Source organism: Apodemus sylvaticus, chromosome 6 (assembly GCF_947179515.1).
Source record: "Apodemus sylvaticus chromosome 6, mApoSyl1.1, whole genome shotgun sequence".
NCBI lineage: Eukaryota > Metazoa > Chordata > Mammalia > Rodentia > Muridae > Apodemus > Apodemus sylvaticus.
In genome coordinates this window covers 117,062,917-117,085,506 of record NC_067477.1, presented here as the reverse complement: position 1 = coordinate 117,085,506, position 22,590 = coordinate 117,062,917, and the positions used below count along the sequence as shown (strand labels likewise).

General features: G+C 45.8%; 1 protein-coding gene across 2 annotated transcripts in view; it reads right to left on the bottom strand.

The window, feature by feature from the left end:
* Nucleotides 1-902: 902 nt before the first annotated feature.
* The window catches only part of Galnt14 (polypeptide N-acetylgalactosaminyltransferase 14), a 242,786-nt gene continuing 221,098 nt past the window's right edge, over nucleotides 903-22,590 (bottom strand). The window contains exons 11-15 of one of the 2 annotated variants that reach the window (XM_052186302.1): nucleotides 20,538-20,630; nucleotides 16,074-16,157; nucleotides 15,453-15,597; nucleotides 6,313-6,432; nucleotides 903-4,480 (exon numbers count right to left, since the gene is read on the bottom strand). In XM_052186302.1, coding sequence (XP_052042262.1) covers nucleotides 4,322-4,480; nucleotides 6,313-6,432; nucleotides 15,453-15,597; nucleotides 16,074-16,157; nucleotides 20,538-20,630 — 601 coding nt within the window. In that variant the 3' untranslated portion in view covers nucleotides 903-4,321. The remainder of the gene's footprint in view (nucleotides 4,481-6,312; nucleotides 6,433-15,452; nucleotides 15,598-16,073; nucleotides 16,158-20,537; nucleotides 20,631-22,590) is intronic. The other variant, XM_052186303.1, reaches the window with a different exon arrangement.

The window sequence follows — 22,590 nt, the reverse complement described above, 5'->3', positions numbered from 1 at the left end:
CCTAAACACTCCCATCTCTCCCCTTTCATTCAATAGTATTCTGACCCTGACTCTAAATGAGACACCAGAGTGTCTGAAGAACCTGCTTCTCTTTTTGCTCGGTTCATGAGAATACATAGTTGTCTCTCAACAGGAAGTGGGTTCTTCATTCCCATTGATGCCTACTCTGTGGATGCTAAAGTTACTCATATAAAATGGCACCATGTTTATACATCCATATATATGTATATATGTATATTTACATATATAATATACATACACACATGTGTATATATATATATATGTGTGTGTGTGTGTGTAATGCATATGCACATGTATGTGAAGGTTTTTTGCACTGTCCATGTGCAGAGGCCAGAGAAGGGCACTGGGTGTCCTGTTGTATCACTGTATCCTATTCTGCTAAGAAAGGGCCTTACACTAAATCTGGACTATGTTGTTAGCCAGAAGCTCCAGAGCCCAGACCCAAAGTTGTACATGACGGCCTGTTTTTTGTTTGTTTGTTGGTTGGTTGGTTTTGAGGTGCTGGGGATTTGAACTCAGGTCTTCATGCTTGCACAGCAAACATACTTACCTGCAGCGCCATGTCCTCTACTCCATACTGCATCTAACTTTTGCATATTCTCTTCTATACTTTAAGCCAGCTCTGTGCTAGTTAAGAGATCTAGTATAATTTAAAGGGTATATGAAAGTGAAAGTGTATTTTATACTATACGGTTCAGGGCATACATAATGAAAAAGGTAAAAACTATAATGCTCAATAGAGATGCATTTTTCCCATGTGGCTTTAGTCTGTAGGTGGTTGGGTGTACAGGTGTAGAACTTGTATGGAAGTCCAGCATTAAACATACACAGTCACATATAGCATCTATATATCTTTATTTAATATGCATATCCTATTAATAAACTCTGAAAGAAGCCCATAATCTTCTATTAGGCAAAAGGGACCATGAGGGACAGGGTTCCTACTGACTCCTTGCCTGACAACAGGCAAGGGGTCAGACAGCCCCAGGGAGGGGATTTTCTAAGCATTGTTTGGCGTCTGAATCATGTGAGACCTCAAGATCTTCAAGAGACCTTCTCCGTTCTCATAGAAAAACAAATGTTCAGTCATAGCTCCGGATTGCCTACCAAGTGAGTTACTTCAGGCTACTAGAGTTTGGTATCCAAATCTAGTGATAACATCCACACAAGTGCCTGGCTATTCCTGTTGTGCTGTGCACTCGTAGGCCACGGCCATCTCTGAGATGTCAGCCTTGTTTTGCATTTACAGACATTCACCACTGTAGCCCTGATTACTTTTAAATCACAACTCTTTCTCTCTTTGCATCAGCCTGAGAACAGCAGAGAGCACTTTAGCTATCCTGCAGAGTCGGAGTGGTTCCTATCTGCATCAACAATGGCTTGTCTCCATTTTTTCACTACTGGGGCCTTTAGGAACATACCCAGCATGCAGTTCACACCAGAGCCACCTGTATTCCATTAGCAGGGTACTTTCCACACCCTTCAATGTGACTCTTCATCGTCAATTCCAAGTCTTCTCCCTGGTTAGAGGAATGTCAGGAGGAAGCTAAATGCTAGTAATGTTTTTTTTTTTTCCCTCCCACAACAAGAGAAGAAAAGTGGCCCTGGGACATAATGTACGTGTGTGTCACCCAGGCTCCTCTCCTCAGGTCCTCTGACTTTGCCAGAGATGCAAGCCCCGCCCCCTGCTTTCTGTAATTGTATGGCAGTAGTCATACATAAGTAAACTCATTTTATTGTGAACAAGGAATGATTTGTCAACCTCCTACTTATAAATTGTCTACTGAGTACTTGGTGTATCTATCCCAGTACCATTGGATAAAAAAAAGAGCAAGAAAGACTTTGTTGCCACCAGAGAACTCAAAGACAGTCACAAAAATAGAGGAGAAAGGTAGGCTTCTTTAGTGACCTAGAACAGTGCCTGCTTCACCAGCGTCGGAAATCTGGTCTGATTCCTGCTAACCATTCCTTCTGTCTTTCCTCTCTGAGGTGCTGCTTTAAGCCTTGTGAACACATAGCTTAAGGCATAGCTTCTTCTCATCAGCTTCATTTCATTTCTCATCTCCTCTTCTTTGGCTCAGAAGAGGGCTTAGTCCTAACACAGAGCAGGTGCTACGAGTGCATACAGAAATACAACCGCCAGAAGAGATGCTGGTCTCGGCATGTCAACCCTCAAGTTTCCAAGGCTGCAGCACTCTGCAGTAGCAGACTGTATGGAAGCTTGATAACCTCCAGGATCAAAGAGAACAGATACTTGCTTAGGATCCAACAATCGCTGGGGAAGATGGGCTTAGATAGATCTGATCACCCCTTGTCCTTGACTCTTAATTGACCTCGCTTTGAGTAGGGGCTACACCTGCTGACTGCTTCTGTCAAGTGGAGCAAACACTGTAACACATGATGGGAGAAGGCTTGAACCATTTGGTGGCAAAGGGACAGGATGTCCATCTCACTGGTATCCCATCTCCCCACTCCCCACTTTCCCAGTTTTCTGGGAAGTGCTCTGCTATATCTGATATATATCTCTGGGAGAGAGGGGCCCATGCAGAATGAACTTAAACAGTCAGAGCCAACCCCACCACTAAGCACGACTGCCACTCCAGCTAATGGACTCCTGACCCACACCAACTATGAGACAATAAATGTGTGTTGCTTAAGTTGTCATTTCTTATGCAGCAACAGCTAACAGTTACTAACAGCAAATGGGCATGTGTCTGTGAGAAACCTTTACATAACATGGCTTGTTTCTTAAGACCTCATTACTTAGAATGGATAGCTCCTCTAACCAATCCCAGAAGACACCAGGTAATGGTTTGTATTCTAGTAGGAAATTCCTATGCTAAGGGGCTATAGGCTGTAAGGGTCTTTATGGACAGATATTCTATGACAATATTTTGAACAAGCAGAGACATCAGAATTGGCCAAGGAGATTGAACTCCATGGGAGATCTACCAGATCAGGATCTCCACAGGAACCCAGAGCCTGCTAAGAGTTACTAGCAGCCATCTGGTCTCATGATGTAACATAATAAGAAGTGGTGGGCCAAATAAGTGAAGTGCCTTGTGTGTGTAGGTAAGTGTATTGTGTGTGTGTGTGTGAGGTGTGTGCATATGTAAGTAAAGTGTATGTGTGTTGTAAGTGTAGTGTGTGCAGGTATAGCACGTGTACCTGTATATGTACACATGCAAATGGAGGTTAAAAGCCAATGTTGGATGCTTTTCCTCAAGTACTGTCTATCTTTTTTTTTTTTTTTTTTTTTGAGACAATTTCTCTCGATGGCCTAGACCATGTTAAGTAGATTAGGCTGGCTGACTAATTGACAAGCCCTAGGGATTCACCCCATTCTGCCCCTCTACTTCTGGGATTACAAGAGTTTGCCATACTTATCTTTTTTTTTTTTTTAATATGGGTTTTGAGTTTGAAACTCAACTTTGCTAGCCAAGCCCTTTGCAAAATATGTGCATCTTCCCAGGTCCAAAGTGTCTTAAAAATTAGAACTTTTTTTTACTTGTTTTGTGTGTGTGGTACTATGAATGTGGGCCTGCATGCCTCTCTCTCTCTCTCTCTCTCTCTCTCTCTCTCAGGACAAGTTGTAAGAGTCAGTTCTCTCCCTCCACCACATCAGCTTGAGAGATCAACCTCGGGTCATCAGGCTCAGTGGCAAACACTTTTACCCACTGAGCCATCCTGCCAGCCCCTTGAAGTATCTTTTTTAAGATCACATAGCTTGTAGGTGGCAACCCAGGATAAGGGCACAAGGTTTCCATCTTCCTGTCTTCTTTATCCATTCTACCACAAGATGCCCCACCCTCATTCAGAGGGGAGCTCAGGTTAGGTGCTGAGCTAGCTGAAGAAGCAGCATGAGTTATCGAAGACAACTCCCAAGGTTAGCTTTATTTGTTCTGAAAACCATCTCTATCCTGCATCTCTCCATGTAGTCCTGGCACAGTGACAAGGACAGCTTTTCTTTCCAGGCTCCATAACATAACGTGCCTTGTTTTGTAAGAAAGGGTACAACAAACACTTCCCATCGGATCTCCATCTCCTGGTCCCAATCAGAAAACCTGGTCAGGACTGGACCTTCATAGTATTGCACACAAGAGGGTGTCCTGGGCCCTGCTGCTTTGTGACCTTTCCCTCCATCTTCCCTGAGACAGTTGCTCCTGTCCTGGGGGGCCACATTGCTCTACCTCCAGTCGAGGGCATCTGGTGTAGTCATGAGCTGTTCACAGCCTGGGTTCAAGTTTGGTTTGGTCCAGAGAAGTGTGGTGAATACCACAGCTGAATGCACCCAGCGTCTTCATGAGCTCACAATGTCCCAGTGCTGGCTCATGAGTGATGACTCACAAGGGTTGACAACGACCTCCTTGCCATCCTCTGTGCTGTCACCGAACATGTCTGTATCCAGACAGAGGTGAGATGCTATGTGCTCAATGCGGGCACCAGTCTTGGTCCATTGCTGAGGAGATAGAGGGGAGAGAGAAGCACTCATTTTGCTGGCTAAGACCATGGGTTCTAAAGATGATATAAAGCACTCAGGCATCACCAGAATGGATGACACCACCTGTGGACAGCCAGAGACATGATTTCATGTTCTCATAATGGAAGAAAAATGCTACTAATTGTTCTGACATGCATTGGGGTTTTATTTTTTCATTGCATTTTAAATTCATATTTATGTACTTATTTGTATTTGTGTAGTTGTAAGCATGTATGCTTGTGTGTGTGGGTGCCTATGTGTATGTGTGTGTAGGCTAAAACACAACTTGTCAGAGTTGGCTTTCTTTTCCACTGCATGTATTTCCAGGGATTAAACTCAGGTAGATAGGCCCGGTTGCAAGTACCTTTATCCCCTAAGCCACCTCTCCAGTCCAAGTCTTTAAAAGAGATATTTTTAAAAAATTAAAAGCTAAATCAACGTTTCATAGGAAAACACATGAGGAGGCAATAGCTTTTTCAAGAAACAGGCTAGAAAATGTGAACTGAGACATAAGAGAATGTCTCATATATATATGAGACATGGAAAGCACTTTTACCCACTGAGCCATCCTGCCAGCCCCTTGAAGTATCTTTTTTAAGATCATATAGCTTGTAGGTGGCAACCCAGGATAAGAGCACAAGGTTTCCATCTTCCTGTCTTCTTCATCTATTCTACCACAAGATGCCCCATCCTCATTCAGAGGGGAGCTCAGGTTATGCTTCCTCAGACTCAGCTCATGGAGGGATACATACATATATATCCCTCCATGGTCTTTGTCTTCCCTTAGGAAGAAGTTAGAGAAAAAAATATAGGGTACTGAAGATAATAGCAGACTTCTTCAAAATGCGTCTGTGCCAAGAGCCCAGAGAAAGATGGGTCTTGGAGTGTCCTTTGACTCTCTCATGTGAGGTAAAGATAGAGGGATGGGCACATATTCTGACTAGATACTAATGTCTGTGCTTCATAAAGGCCGTCACAAATACTTGTCCTGAGTGGTTCTTTTGGGTTATAGCATCCCTCCTTTGGAGAGTGGGAGGGGGAAAATCTCTGGAAGATACGGTGCACTGAGCCTTTCAAGGGGCAGGGCCTCTCCTTCCTTCTTCATGGGCAATCATTTGATATATGAATTGTTTCTTGGGTATTCCAAGCTTCTGGGCTAATATCCTATCAGTGAGTGAATACCATGTGTGTTCTTTTGTGATTGGTTTGCCTCACTCAGGATGACATTCTCCAGTTCCATCCACTTGCCTAGGAATGTAGGGGATACCAGGACAGGGAAATGGGAAGGGGGTGATTGGGGAACAGGGGGAGAGAAGAGGGCTTATGGGACTTTCAGGGAGGGGGATCCAGGGAAGGGGATATCATTTGAAATGTAAATAAAGAATATATTGAATAAAAAAAAAGATATGGTGATCCACCATGTGCCACACTTATACTTGGGACTTGAACCCCAGTCTCTCCTATCTGGGCAGGAAACCGAGCACATCCCTAGTACACGCTGCTAGAGGAACAGTGTGCATTGGGACACAACTGATAAGAAGTAGTGATAGCAACACATAGGTGAGCAGGCCTGGTAAGATTAGCTAAAGTCTATAGGCTTGCAGGAATTCACTGATCATTGGAACCAACATAGCCATTACTACCAACACTGTTGAGGGACTCCTATCCCTGATTCTGACTGGAAGGGTTCCTTGCTTATTAACTCTTCATCTTTCAATACCTCCTAGAGAAGACTTACACCTACCCAGTTACATTTTGGAGGTTGGACACTTCCAGTCCCATTCTTCCCTCTGGGCCTGCCCAGTACTCACCTGCCTTTCATCCCCATTCTTGCATAGAACAAGAACCACCGGGGCACCAGGAAACAGGGTGACCACAGACAGGCACAATTCTTCCTGGATGATCTGCTGGGTGTATGTGAAGGCCCACACCTGAGGAGATCAGGAAGATTTACTTAGAAGTGGGGAAAACCACCATCCATGTGGTACCACCATGCCTATGCATGATGACCCATACAGCTGGATAAGAAGCATCATGGGTTCCCAGAATTAATGATCATTGAGAAGATCCCCTGGAGGAATGCTACTAAGAGGACAAAGGCTAAGAGTGTACAGTGTCATGAAGTCTCGGGTTCCCACACCCATTTTGGGTCCTGACCCATGGGCATGCAGGGGGATGCTGGAAGTTGCAGAATAGTTCTGATTCTGGGAAGCAGCCTGAGTAATACCCTAGCTGAGCTATAGGCCTCCATCTTCTGCTTGTAGACAATGTCTCTCCATGGGAGTCTGTTCCTGCCATTTAACACTTCAAACAGCTATCTGACAAGCTACCTTCTGCCCCAGCTGCCTTTAGAATGCCCCCCCCCCCTTTTCTTTGAAAGGATTTCAAGTCAGTGCCTTGAGAGCATGGAAGCTATGGTAAGAGGTAGATAGAAAGGTAAAGAGGAAAGAAGCACCCAAGGGGGGAGTTGGAAGATGAGTCAGGAGGGAAAAAAGAGTTATGAAAAACAACATTACTTAAGAGAATGTGCACAATCTAACATAGCAAAAGATGTGGCCCCTCAATTCCTGCAGGGGGAGAAACTAGATTACCAATCGGAGTTCTGATCTCAGGAAATGGGCATTCTGTGAGGTCATTATAAGACACCTACATTCCAGAATGGCAGGATAACAAGCCCGAGTACTCTATAGTTCTTAAGTTGGGTGTAATTACTGCCAAGATGACAAAGAGGGTTTCTCTCAGTTTGTGAAAGATGTGATAACTCTCCTTTTCCTTCATCATGCAGTGAAGATGATTCATGATTAGAGTCTCCTAGCGAGGTTTCAGAGGGGACTCCGCCAAGGGCTGTAGCTTTTCTCTATCACATCCCTGTGCACAAAGTTGCCTTGTGCTTTTGGACCAGGCCATTCATGAGCTCCTTCTTGGCCTGTGCTGATGGAGAACAGATAACTTCCAGCTCTAGGGCCAAGTGTCCCTGGAGTGTCCCCTGTATTCATACTCTCAAACATGTACCCTACCATATACCACCATAACCGTCATGTTAGGGATGACCCCATTCTCTCTGGATTGTCCTCTTCAGGCTCTGATCCTCCTGGTGTGCCATCACACACTATGGGAGTTAAGATAAGAATATGAATGTAGAACCATGCCTCATGAATGTCACACCAGACCCCAGGACACACGTAGTGTTGACTTCTAGACTGTCTGCTTCATTTTCTTCCTAACTCTAGCCTATATCTTTGAGTACAGTCATTCCCTAAATGGTCCCCTTTGGCTCTAGATGTATGCAGTAGTGACACAATCTATTTGAGAGGCCAAAGCCAGGCATGAATGACGTCCAAAAGGGTCTTGAGACTGGTCCGTGGCATTGGGCAGTTGATCTAGAATGGCAATCTGTATTTAGGGCTGAGAATATTTGTCCTTGAGGAAAAGATTCAAGGGCTGGGCCCAAGGGCAGAGCTGCAGGGAGCTATTTGGGGGCCTACAGGGCCACTGTCCTGAAATCTATTAGATTTCTCACTCCCCTGAAAATAAGGCTTAAGTCAGTGATAGGAACAAAATGAATTACTGCTCTGTAGCCCACAGGGAGGCACACATTAACATTTCAAAAATAAATCCCATCATTATCATATGATCACCTCAATACGCGGTGTTATATTGTTTGTGCTAAAAGCATTAAGGGATTAAACACAGCAACTTGAAACACACCACAGTTTCTAAAAACACATCTTGTCAGTCTTCTGGTTTTAGCACCCTAAGGTACTTCTAGGCAAGCACAGGAACAAGATCTCCTGACATATGGGACCTCACATTCAGGAATGGCTCTAGAGAAGGTTACACACAGCCTCATCTGGGTCAGGGTCTGAGAAAGTCACTCTTAAATTTCCACAAGAGAGACGTGAAGAGGCAGCCACCACTAGGAGGCTAGAGAGATGGCTCTGTGGTTAAGTGGTACTTGCTGCTCTTACACACACACACACACACACACACACACACACAGAGTACACAAGTACAGTTTCTGGAGCTTTCCTGATAATTTATCTCCCAGAGAGAATTAATCTCTGGCCACATATGTAAGACGAAAGAAGAGAAATGGGAAGCAGGGATCAGGAAGGTCTGTATCCCATTCCTTGTCCCTCACATTTCCCAGAAGAACTGGTGATGATTTATTAAGTGATGGTTTAGTAAGTGACTCCTGAGTCAGAAATGAACCCTAAGAAGATAGTCATTGAGGGAAGGGCTAGAGGCTCAGCTAAGTGGTAGAGTGATTACCTAGCAAGCAAGGTCTTAGCAAGTGGTAGATTACCTAGCAAGCAGTTCCTGAGTATAGTTCCCAGCTCTAGAAACAACGGAATGAATCTTCAGACAGATCTGTCTTCCATTAAGGTTAGTAGGACCCTCCACTGATGGCTCCATTTAGAAGCTCTCAAAAGTGCTGTCCATGATAGATGTCCCTCTAGACCCACAGGAAGATAATCCAAGACTGTTCTAGAGGCTGATGTGAGTGGCTTTCCCTGTGGGAATAGGCTGAGGAGAGCTGCTTATCCCTGGTCCTTGGACTCCTTTGCTACTTTGTTAGAATGGGAAACAGGCTGCCGTACACAGAGGACATGCTCCCTGCCCCAGCTAGAAGACTGTGAGGAACAGTAGCCTTCCCTCTCAAATGTCCTAGGGCTACAGCTGGGAAAGCTGGGATACAAAGGGACCACAGTGATACTTGGTCTAGTCTGGCCTGGGACTGACTGTTTTGAATTGGATGAAAACTTATGTGGGAAAGAATTTCATGGGGGAAAGATTTTCTTACAATGCAATAAGAACTCAAAGAGGTGGGGCTGAAGATGAAGCCAGGCAGAGGTGCTGATCTGGGAATGGTCCAGGGCCCCATCCTCTGATAGACAGGAAGTCATCAACCTAGACCAAGGAGACTACTCCCTACCCGACTGGAGAACTATCAGGCAATGTCTGGAAACATTTTTGGATTATTAAGATGAGGTTCTATGGACATTTGGTAAAGTGGGACAGGGGCCCTGCTAAACTTTCTACAAGGCACAGATGGTCACCATGACAAAGAATGACCCGGCCCTAAGGACAGTCATACTAAGGTTATCATGAGATAGTCCGTAGGCCTACACCTAAACTCTTGGGTATCACTCATGTATATCTGGCTAGTTTCCTTGTGCCTAGCTCATCCAATCTGTCAAATGGGGCTGGAAGCAGGACATCCCACCTGAGGGGCTGTTGTAAAGAGTAAACAAGTACTGAGCCCAGAGCCAACTGGCCCTGGCTTAGTGTACTTGCTCCAAGAGTGGTGTATCCTCAAGTGAAGGGATGCTGGATGAGGGCGGGACAAGCGGACCCTCGAAGGAAAGGGAGGTAACTGCCTTGTCAGCAAGCAGGAACTAATGTCACTCGCTGGTAATGGTGAGTTCTGTGTTTCTAAATGTCTTCTGTGATGTAGATATTCAACAACTGAGATAACAGTAACATTGCTGGTTTCATTGAAGTTACATGAGATGTGACCCAAGCAGAGGACATTAGTGGCACTAGGTGCCCTCTAACCTTGTAGGCCCCATAGGAGAACCCATTAGCCCACAAATATGTCATTGAAGACAAATGCCTGGGACAAATAAGCCAGGTCCAACATAACCTCTAACTGAGTTCAAAGATCTCTAAGGGCTGAGCCATAGGGTCAGCATTGGGTGTTAGAAAAGCTCAAATGGCTGACAGGCCATGCTGGACTCGCTGCCTCCCTTGCTTGTACAGGCGCAGACCACTGCTGAACCCTGGAGATGATTCCCAGTCCAGAGGCAACAGGGTCACCTAGCATATTCCTAGATTTACATTTTCTTTGGAACCCTCACTAGATTCATGTGTGAGGTCACCCCTTTTATTTCCACCATGTCTTCTCTTACATTTCTAAGATGCCTTATATGTAGGATTGAAGCCCCACATCCACTTTGTTTTGTTGTCACAGATTGGGCTCTCCAGTAGCTACAATAGCTGGGATCCCTGCCCACTAGCTTCATAACTTTGTAAACTCCTGGTCAATTACTTCTGTAAGCTCAGGTATGATAAGAAGAGAACCATTCTAGTACAGTGGGTCTCAACCGTCCCATTGCTGTGACCCTTTATGACCCCCAGCCATAAAATTATTTTTGTTGCTACTTCATAGCCGTACTTTTCTACTGTTATGAATCATAATGTAAATATGTGATTTGCAGTATGGTCTTAGGCAACCCCTGTGAAAGGGTCATTTGAACCCCAAAGGGGTTGCGACCCACAGATTGAGAATCACTGCTATAATAAGAGGGCCACTACATCCATGAATATTCAGAATAGTGCCTTCTCTTTATCAAAGGTTTAGTTACTCTCTTATGGTGACACCAGTGAGTGAGAGCAAGGCAAGAAAATAAAGAAGGAATGTCCCTTTAGACTTTCCTTTGGAAACTAGCCCAGAGACAGGTTGGCATGATGCTTTTGAGCCCCCATTCCTAGGCTGTGCAAGGAACTCTGAGGAAGAAGGGGTAATTGCCTGGCTGCTTGTTCCACTGCAGATTTGAGCTCTCTACCCTGGAGGTGTCCCTATGCCTGCTGATCTGCAGAGCATTTTCAATCACATCCACCCTTGGGGCTCCCAGCTGCTGCCTCCTGCTCTTCAAATCGGGGGCCTCAGCACTGTCTGGGCAGGAAAAGAATGCACTTCAAACTGTCTTATGTTTCCCTCACTTTAATTTGGAATAGAAACTAGAGTGGCGCGTCTGTCTTCTTTCTACCTTTCACAGATATTTTTTCCAGGGAATTCAGTGAAGTTAAGAGGAAATGTATCAGTCTAGAGACTTCTTGGGCTTCAAAGGTTTTCGAATGCATGATGTATGCATGCCTCTTCATTACCCCACGGCATCAGTTTGCCAGCATCTTTGAAACACTTGAATCCAGCATTTCGCTCCAAAGGATGACAAGGCAGTACGAAGGAAAAGGGGGCAGGGTGTGGGAGGTGGATGTGGCTGGTGTGGAGGAAGAATAATCATTAGCACTACAGGACTGGATAACCTCCATGCTAAGCATTGAGCATGCTTGGAGAGGGCTTATTTAGCTAGCATCCATAAGGCTCTAAGGTTTGTTCTCCAGCCCTGCCAACCAAACCAAACCAAACCAAACCAAACCAAACCAAACCAAACCAAACCAAACCAAACCAAACCAAACGAGTATTGTTAGAGGCAGGAGGCCATCCCATTGCCTGAGTTTTAGCTACCTGGTGAGTGAATGGCAGCTAAAGACAGAACCTGGCCCTTCTTGTACCACTCGCTGTGACCCAGCACCCTAGAAACCCACCCAATGGCTCCAACCTGACCTTAGGACCTGTGTTAATGCAATGCCTAGGTTTGTCCTCTGAAGGCAGGCTGTATCTCTGATATACAAATGTAGACTTTCAGAGGGAAGTGAATATGAAAGCTCAGAGTTCACCATGTAGGTCAGAGCCAGAAATGGAAAGACACAGAAGCCAGGCCCAAGTGGGAAGCCAGTATAGCTATGTGTCCCTGGAGTTTTATGTGACATTTGTGGAACAGAGACCCCCAATTCATACTCTTGCCCAAACTCCCATAAATCTTAGGGAGGACACTGTTCTCAATTAACTCCAGACTCTATTACAGAAGCATGAATTTTGTTTTTGGATTTGTCACTGGAAAGTGGCTGTAAAGAAGACCCTACCCGCCCCCAGCCCCTGCCACCATCTTTCTTCTGTCAAGATGGAGCTGGTTAATGGTTTTATTATTTATAAACCTTTAAGGGGTAATGTCATAGACAGGTGTCTTCTCCTAGGACTAAACATCTAACAAAGCTCTGAAACAATGTCATGGCTGGAATAAGCACCAGAGAACTGCTAGATAGAGTTGGGAGTCACCACTAGTACATGACACTAGTTACTCTGTGGGAGCTTTAATGGTATCAGCTGTGGGGTAGGTAAGGGAAGGAACAACACCTATTTCATCTGGCTTCTGTGTTACCTCCTTGCTATGCCCTTAGTGACTGAAGTGGTCGGGTGCAGGAAGAATGGCTAAATGGGTCCAAGGGCAGAGATGCACCTTCAGGACAGAATAGGAGCAGAGACAAGTAGTAAAGACATAGATAGGAAGGGATAGGACTGTGTTAAGGGCAAAGGACCCCACCAGTATCTAATGTAAGCATAAAGGGTTGAGATGAAGGACAATAACAATGGAGATTTGTAAGGAATGAGGGGAGAGGACCCCAGTAAGAGGAGATCACATGTTAGTCCTACAAGGACATATAACAGGCATGCATACTTGTGCTCTTTTCTGTAATGTGGCTTACCTTCTGAGTCTCTGAAAATTTAGCCCAGTCCGGTTGCTAGGCTATGTACCCTTGGAGAACTGGGCTGTGTCTAAGTCTGAATGAGCCCACCTTGTCTCTCCAGCAGGTAAGATGGCACCCAAGATGCTACTGTCCAGTTGGCTGAGGTTAACTGAACTTTTTTATATCTAGATGATATAGCATCTGAGAGTCACAAAACACAGCTATTATCTCAAAGCAAAGCTGAGCTGTAGTCACCACTGTCCCAGAAGAGACAGTGTACCTACAGGCCTTTCCCCCATGACACCAATAAATGCTTCTGTTTGCCTTCCTCCTACTGCAGGAAGGTCAGCTGAAATGGGATGGGCCATTCTCCTCCAGTAAACACCCTGCTATCTCTCTTAGGACCGGCTATTAAAGGGCCCTCTCTGAGGCCCAGAGAGTTAGTGGCTTTCCCTCCCACCTTCTTATGCAACCAAACTTGGCAAGTTCTAGAAAAGCCCCTCTCTACTGGGAATAGATCAAAAGCATCCTGTCCCAGGGAAAGGCCCAGACAATATTCTGACTGTTGGGATTCCCGTGAGCCACACCCACACACAGACTCACAGAAAGATGTGTCACCTGCTCACAATGCTTTTTACAAAGTACCACTTGAGCAAACTGTGCCGCTGTCAGCTGGACAGCCACACCTAAAGTAAAATTGACACCTCCATTTCCTTTCCTTTCTAGTCTAATCTAACTCCCACCCCACTTCCTCTGCCTTGTTGGAACAGGGACTGCTTCTGAAAAACTCTTTTCAATTCAGTGCCAGGTTCAAGAGTGTGGATATTTGTGGTGAACAACAGAGAGGCACTGAAGGCCGCTGTGCAGAGGCTGGCTGATGGCTTAGAGACCACACACAAAGTGAGGATGAGGTCATTGGATGGAGACAGGGTAGGAGGAACATCCAGGGGCTGTGGCTCTGATCTAACACAAGTGTTCTCACCAGGGACATTTTAAAAGAATGATCTAGCTCCAAAAGTCGACAGACATGGGCTTAGGGAATGTAGATATAGCAAGAATAAGCAGGTGTGGGGCATGACAAGAGTTTGTCTAGGGAGAACATGGTGGGCTACAAGGGAAAGACAAGCCAAGACACCAGTGAGATTTGGAACTGGGGCACCAGGACAAAGGGTGACCTGTGCAGAGAACTTGTGCAATGCAAGGTAGCCTGGGTGCTCACAGCCATTTGTGGAGTTAAACCACAGAGAGTTTGACTCACTTAGTTGCGCAGTATTTGAGCAATAGTCCAGGAGGAGTTCTTACCTGTGGCCCTTCAGTTCCTAGAGCATTCTCCTGGGACCTAACAGATACCTCACTAGTGAGGACAAAACTTCCTCAGGAGGATAGAGATAAGAATTCAGCTCCTGCTTCTACCCAACCTTGACATTTATGGTGCACTCTCATTCTACCTTGTGACCTCAGTTTCCCTAGAGCCTATCCTTATACTCATTGCCAGGTCTCAATATATGTTGTATTTCCCGGGCTCCCCCTTTCCCCTTCCTGACCTTGTCTGTTCCTACTTCTATCTCAAAACATAGCCCATTTTCAAGTCCTCTGGGACAACTTTCCAATGCTCACACAAGACTTGCGTGTCGCATCTCTGTATTTCTGCGGTATCAGTGAGAATGCTCGGGGACTGAGATTAGATCACAGAGGCTGCTTGCACATGTCCTCCTGCAGCCTAGCCTTGCCCCTGTGCATCTTCGCAGTTAACCAAGAGTCTGCCGACTGAATAAATGATGCATGAAGACACAGAATTTGTGAATCAACAAACAGGAGATGGTCCAAGCTGAAAATATGAGTAATATCTCCTAAAAACAGTTTATAGAAAAAAAGAAGGGTGGTCTGAAGACCTCAGAAAACACCATAAAGATAGGGAGAGGCACTAGGCAAGAACTCAGACAGGAGGACAAAGAAGCAGAGATCCTGTGGGATCACAAGGCTAAGAGGGGAGTCACATGATGGCTGTGCTTGGCCAAATGCTATGGAGGTTGAGACAGGTGGTGATTTTGTCAGTGACCTTGAAAACAGCAGGCCTAACCTCAGTGAGAAAAATATTGCCAATACACAGGGCTTGGACAGGATACACTCCTGCTGACAAACCAAGCAAAGCACGGGGAAGCTTCTTTGGAAAGCACTCCCAAAAATCCTCAGATGTAGGGGAAGCAGGAGGGTGGTGCCCAGGAAAAGAGTAGTGGACAGAAGTGGTTTTACCAAGTCTGATACAATTGCCTGGAAGTCAGCTGCAAGACATGGTTTGGGTACACACATTGTCTCAATGTCTAGTAGTAGGCTTCTTTTTCTCTTTGCATGTCACATTTGCAGTTAGTGTGATCTTCCTTGCCTGACCTGGCCCATGTTTACTGTAGGAGACAGCTCCCAGTCTTTGAGCTCCTGTTAAATTATTGAACTGGTTCCTATGGGCAGATGCTACTTGGAAGCCATCTTTCAGAGGAATTCCAGGTATTTGGTAACTAAGTGGGAAAAAGCCAAGTAACACAGGTCCTTTGGCTCCATTCTGGATTCCTGGTGTCATGCTGAAGCAGGGACCACAGCTAATCTTGACATCTCTGTTCTCTGAGGTAGGCAGTTACTTTACCTGAGATTTTGCTCCATCTCCTTTGACCTTGGCACAGGGGCTTAGCCTGAGGTGCGGAGTCTCTTGGTTTTTCTGCTTTTGAGACTCAAGGCACTTCTGCCGCTGCCGGATATTGCCCTTCTGGATAGAGGAGTCTGGCGGGATTCTGTGGGAAAGCCATATGGACAGATGAGAACACACTGCTTTTGACATTAGTGCTACTAACTGTTGGATGGGTTAGGGGTGTATTTTGAGAGGGCAGAGAGCCATCTTCCCTGGAGCTGTCACAAAGGTTGGCTCTGGCCAGAGGATGGAAGGATGCTGCTAGGGTGATGTAACAAGAGACTCTCAGTAGCTCAATGGCAGAAGGATCTCTAGGATAGAGTCTATGTCACCAATCCTATGCTCTTAGCATAACCCAGGGTGCTACTTCCAACAGTTGACCTCAGTCTCCCGTTTTACCAGGTTCAACATAATTATCCTTTGGTTTTAAGGGATAAGCAGGAGTGATTGATTCTCTCAGTCCACCATAGACTTAAAACCTCTCCTCCAGTCGGCCATAGGTCATGCCTCTCTCAGAGCAGGCCAGCTAAGACCAAGTCTCTTCTTGTAGCGGGCTTTGGTTCCAGCAGGTAGGTGTACCTGAGTTCTGGGTAGACATTCTCCAGGTACCACTTGAAAGTCTGGCAGTGCAGACTCTTCCTCAGGTTCAGTCTGTTCTCAATGCTGGGATGATGAGGTTGGAGGGTGGGACATAGAGACGGAACACAGTTGTTAGAGGCAGGAATCTACAGCAGTGACCCCAGACATGCCATACCCACACATCTCTAGGGGATGCTGAGTAAATGAACCTAGCAAAGATGTCTCTAGTTCCAGGCAGATCTATAAAAACACCTTAGCTTTATCTCTTGATGGCATACTAACAACACTGAAGGCTTGTGCTTTTATTTGAAAATAGAATTGGGGGTGATTTTAATCTTCATTAAAGGTCAACCTGCGAAAATGACAGTTGTACAGGAATGCTGGTCTGCTCTTACGCAGTCTCTCTGTGATTGGATGACCATATTGTCCCAGCCTTAGGGCATCCTGCTAGTGTCTCATCACATATCTGTTCATGAGATACCTACTGAACATTTCTATGTGATAGATATCATATTCAACGTGGGGTACTGAAGCTTCAGAATAGTAGTACAAGATAGTGACTCAAGTACCACATTCCATATGGCCCTGAAGACAGGTCATCATGACAGCTTGGATATGTACTGATGCTTGAGGGGTCCACGGTACTCAAGAGCAATGGCTATTGATGCTAGTATGTGAAAGGAGGAGTGGTCGTCTAGAGAAGCCAAAGGGTGGGCGAGGCAGGGAGATTGGAAAGCAGAGATCAGTGCTGCAATCAAGTGAAAAACATTTTCCTTCAGGAGCAACACTGGCTGCATGGCCTTCAAAGAGAAGTGGGAGTGAATGAGGGAAGTGAGTCCACAAGGATCCACATGAGGCACTGCTGGAGGATGCTGACTCGATCTCGTGGGCACTGGGGTGGACTTGGTGGGGCTTCTGTAGGGTATAGCACAGGGATGCTTCGAGGAAATCTTACTATTGCTTCCAGAATGGGCCATTTGGAGTGCAAGTGGAGACAGCGGCAGGAAGGAGATAATTGTACAACCCCAGGTGCCATTATTCTCCTTTCAGTGAAATGTGTAGGAATGGGCGTGGCCAACCCTCCATTTCTTTTCATCTTCACTCTACCTAAGTACTAGTCAACCCTTGTCTTCTCTGGGCAGCCAATAAAAGTAGCCTTGCCTCCTGTCCAGCCTCACTCTCTCCCTTTTCTTTCTCTATGACTTTACCCAAATTCTTCTTCCTTCTCCTCCTTCTTCCTCTGCATTTCCCTTCTTCCTACGTAGGGACTCAAATTCAGGGCCACCTGAATGCTAGCCAACTGCTCTATGGCTGAGCTACATGCCCAGCCTTCTATCTTCTATAGAGCACAAAACATGCTTCCTTACCAGGCCTCCCAGCTCCTCTGGGACAAAGAGGCCACACTTTCAGCATGCTTGATATTCTGTTTAAAGAGAACCTGGGTTCTGAGGGAGGCAGCAGCAGCAGAACATAATTATCACTCAAAGCAAGCAAGGGGAACTAGGGTGGTACCCAGACTTGTGACTTGACTAATATGGTGTAAGAAATACTGTTCACCGGGCTGCGTGGGAAATATGGGTTGAGAGACAGATTCAGGAACAAACTTAATGGGTTTAGCCTAGGCCTTGTTACACTAGAGGTGTCTGGGAATACATCCAGGTAGAAGTGGCCATTTGATACTTGGGTGTAAACTGCAGCCCAGAGGAAATGCTCGTGTTAGAAAGAGTTGTAAATAGATGTGGCAACCTGGCCAGGGAGAATGTCTTCCCTGTCTTCTCTGGGCAGCCAATAAAAGTAGCCTTGCCTCCTGTCCAGCCTCACTCTCTCCCTTTTCTTTCTCTATGACTTTACCCAAATTCTTCTTCCTTCTCCTCCTTCTTCCTCTGCATTTCCCTTCTTCCTACGTAGGGACTCAAATTCAGGGCCACCTGAATGCTAGTAAAAAGAAGACTTACGACAGGGCTTCTGAGAGAGGTCAGCCTGTCAGGAGTGGGAAGAAGAAGAGCAATGGAGAATTGGGATGGAAAGGATAGGACTTAGGAACAACAGAAAAGAAGATTGGAAGCCTAGGGCCAGAAAGGCATGGCAGAAGGAAGCAGGTTGGAGATTATGCTGAAGGGCAGCATAAGGGGAGAGCAAAGGATTAAGCAGTCTGGACTAAGCCTTGTGGGAACAGCTGCAGGGCTTGGGGGAGGCAGCAAAGGGAGACCACTCCTTCATGAGGCTGGATGCTGGCAGGTGGGACACAGGCATACAAGTTGGTGAGCAATGCCACCTTAAAGGAAAGTTGTGTATTTATTTTCTTTTACCCCTACCTTTTAAGTCAAGGAGTAGGTGTAAACATTGAAAGGAAAGATACAGAACAGGAGAACCGAGGTTGGGGAGAATGAAGGTGTCTGAACATGGGCACGTAGTTCCATCTGCCATGCTGGACACTACTAATTTGAAAGCCAAGCAAAACCAGTCCTCAGGAGGATAAGCTCAGGTAGTAGGGGCTCTGAGGATCTTCAGGTAATTCCACAGGCGGGTTAGTTTGGGAACCACTCCTTGGAAACGTGTTCCTCAGATTAGGATCCTCCACCAGCAGCACTGTGTCATGTGGGAGCTTATTAGAAACACAGAGCAAAGGAATCAGACTCCATGTTTTAACACGCTCCCTGGGAGATCTGCGTGCTCATTAAAGTTTGAGAGGCCCTGCACCAGCAGGCAGGAGGAGATGAATGCATACTGTGGAATGTGATAAATGTTGATTTATGAATGAAGGCAGGCATGAATGGTGCTTCCGGAAAAGGCCTGGTTTACTGATACAGGAAGTGTACCTGTCCACAGAGACAAAAAGCAACGGAGAAGGATGGTACAGTTGTGGTAGGCTAATGGGTTGATTTGTCTTGAGAAATCGATATTGTCCATTTCATCCATAAAATAGGTACTATCCATGCAAGAGAAAGGAGGTGGTGGGCTAAGGGGTGGGAGGGAGTGAAGAAGGTTTAATAGACATGGCAGGTTTGGGCCAGTTAGGAAAGAGTGCAGGGCTAGGTGGTATCCTGTGACGTGACTGACAACATGGTCATGAAGTATCATGGGTGGTGGCATGTGAAATTTCATGAAACTGTCCAGTAGCCTGTGTGCAGGGGAGAAAGAGATTTAAACTTGCCCTGTGCACAGGTGTGGGTATATGTGTAGAGGAAGATAGTGTGTGTGTGTGTGTGTGTGTGTGTGTGTATGTGTAGAGGAAGGCATTGTGTGTGTTTGTGTGTGTGAGTGTGTGCATGTGTAGAGGAAGGTATTGTGTGTATGTGGTATGTGTGTGTGTGTGTGTGTGTGTGTGTGTGTGTGAGAGAGAGAGAGAGAGAGAGAGAGAGAGAGAGAGAGAGAGAGAGAGAGAGAAGGAGAAGGTGTTACCAGGTAGACAACAGAGCTAAAGATCAGAGGACCAAACTTTCCAAGATCTGTCTTTAAGAGTGAAGAAATCTAAGGTGGTCAGGGCAGTGGGTGAATGATGAGGCTGATGGGACATGGTCACTGGAGCCAAAGTTCTGATGTAGACAAGATCCAATGCCTCAGAAGTGGGGTGACAAAACTGGAGCATGTCTAGGAACTGTGATGTCAGGGTGGGAGTTACTTTGGGTGAAGCAGATTTAATCCTCTAGTGCAGGGATGGATTCAACCAGAGAGGTTTAGACTTCAAAAGCCCATCTACTCAATGGCCTTATGTGCTGAGTGGTGAAACTAGTGGGATAAAACATCATGGTTGTGACCTTCCCCCCCACACACACACACCAAGAAACACAAATGATAACTAAGAAAAATTGCAAGTTTTCCTTACTTCAGCCTGCTTGGGGCTGGGAAATGCAAGGTCATTATATGGTTTTGGAATCTGTGTGTTATGAACCTTCATCCTCCTTACAGGTGTAATCTGTGTATCCTCTGCCTAAGCCTTAGTCCCCTTGCCTGTCAAGCAGGGCTAGGTAATTGCATCTCTCAGAGCTTAGGCAAGATTAAAGAGATACTGCATGGACTGATACCTAGCATTTAATAAACATTTCTTCTGCTGCTGTCTTCTCCCTTGAAGCTTGGCTATTGCTGGAAAGACACCAGGAGCACTCCTCCTCCAAGGGAGGGGTGGGGCTAAAGCTTGGGCGAACTAAGAAGTGAAGGAAAGACGTCCAACCTGAAAGGTCCTGTCCCCCATGGTAACTTTCTGCAAAGAGCTGGTAATATCCATCCACCATGCAAGACTATGGTCAGTTTCCTCAATTAAAGTGGTCATCAAAGCACAGAGTCACAAGAGGGCTGGCAAAAAGCCCTGCATATCCAGAACAGGGTAAAGCACAAAGGGATCTGAAATCAGAACAGTCATAGCTCTAGGCCTGGAAGAGCTTAGAGGCTCTGGAGGTAGCCACAGCAATGGGCCTATGAGCAGATACTCCTCTTCTCCCCACTCCTCCACCAATGCACACTTACTTCCCAAAGGGTCTCTCCAGGGCAAAAGGCCGGGCTGCATAGTAGTACTGCTTGTATTCATCCATCCATACTTCAGCTGTCCTCTTGGTGTTCCTGGGGAGATAAGGAGTCACAAAAGGGGGCTTGTTTGGGAATCACCTGTAAGCATTCGCAGTTGAAAATGCACACAAAAAGGCAAAGTTGGAAACAGCACCCAGGCAGCAGCCACAGGACAGAGATGCTCACATAACTGTTTCCAGAACACCAGAACATGAGGAACTCTCTCTCCCGTCTCCAAAGATACCCCAAAGAGATAGAACTTTAGTAGTATCAATAACTTTTCCACAAAAGGTATAGATAGGAAAAAAATCTGAGTACACAGGTGGGACTTGTGAGGACCAGCTGATCTTTGGTCTGCTTGGTTGATGGGCCTTCCTTTACTTTCCCACAGTGGACGTGCTGAGGTCTCAGCTCCCCAAGAGTAAGGTCAGTGCATACACAGGCCAAGCAATGGTTATGTGTAACGAATTAGCGATCAAGCCATATCTTTCGGTACTTCACCGGTATGCTAGGCTTTTCATCAGACATCAGCTTGAGTTTGACCCAAAAGGTAACAGTAAAAGAGAGAGGGGCAGGGGGAGTGGGATAATTATGATCATTCAACAGTCAGGGGGTCTCAGGAAGATCCCCAGAGTTAAAAGAAAGAGATTAGAAGAGTGAGGGCTGGTGACCTGGGCAGCTCGAGCACCTGACAAAAGTGAACTTGGGGATCTAACTTTTAGGTCTACTTTAGAGCACAGACATTTGACCCCTTCTGAGATAGGATCTGAAAGGACAGATAATCACAGGTTAGTGGGGCTTGGGGGTAGTGGAAGCAGTTAAGGCCACCTGGCTGGCTTCTGCAAGTGGCTTCACTATCTGCAAGCTAGAAGCTCTTTTGCAAACTATGTGCCTCATTTCTCTAAGCAGAGTGGGCAACCATTGGCATTCATGGATACTCACTGGTGAAAGTCCAAGTTCAAAAAGGGCAAACATCTAACGTTCCAGTATCCTGCTAGCTCTCACTTGGAGGTCTCTGCTCCTGCACAGCCACACTATAATGCTATGCCATATGTCCCTGGCTTACCATTAGAATTAAAAAAAAATCTGAGGTTCCCTGATGCTACCTAGCCTGCTGCCTTCCCCCCTCCCCTGCTACCCATTTTCTCCTTATGTACCATGCTTTGTAAGATGCAGAATTTGACCACTGTTCAGACTCATGCTTCCTCTGAGCCAGCAATGTCAGGATATGATATACACATGGATACATGTGTGATAAATCAAGAAAGAATACAATTAGATAGATAGATAGATAGATAGATAGATAGATAGATAGATAGATAGATAGATAGATATCAAAGGATGTGAAGCATCCCATCCTAACACAATGGATCAAACAGCAGGACAAAAGGAAAAGAGAATTGGATGGATGAGGGAAGCTATTGATGACAAAAAACAAGAGGATGAAAATAAGAAACATAAGTTAAGAAAAATATGAAGACACTCAGGGACTAGAGAGATGGCTCAGCAGTTAAGTGGGTACTGCTCCTGCAGAGGGCTCAAATTCAATTGGTTCTTGGCAGCCACATTAGGTGGCCTACAGCTGCTTGTAACTTCAGCTCCAGGGGATTCAATGCGCTCTTCTGGCCACTATGGGCAACTGTATTCACAAGAATCCATCCCCTCCCACATATGCAAATAATTTCTAAAAATTTTAAGATAAATAGGCACGCATGAATATTTTGACAAGAGAAATCTAAAAGAAGCAAAATGTTCAGAAGATGTATGAAGGAGAGGGAGACAAAGAGACAGGCAAGGGGGACCCTGGGGTCACTTACTTCTGTATCTATGGCAGAGAGGCCCTGAATGAGATTAGAAGCCCTGGAGCTGGATTATCATGTGTACCCCATGTGGATTTTTCTAGTCTGTCAGGAGGCCCAAGAGCAAGCATAATGCTGTACCCACCAGCCTTGAGCAGGCACAAGGCTGGACTCTGCAGAGTTTCCATCTCTTGATTCTCCCCAGGGACTTTTGC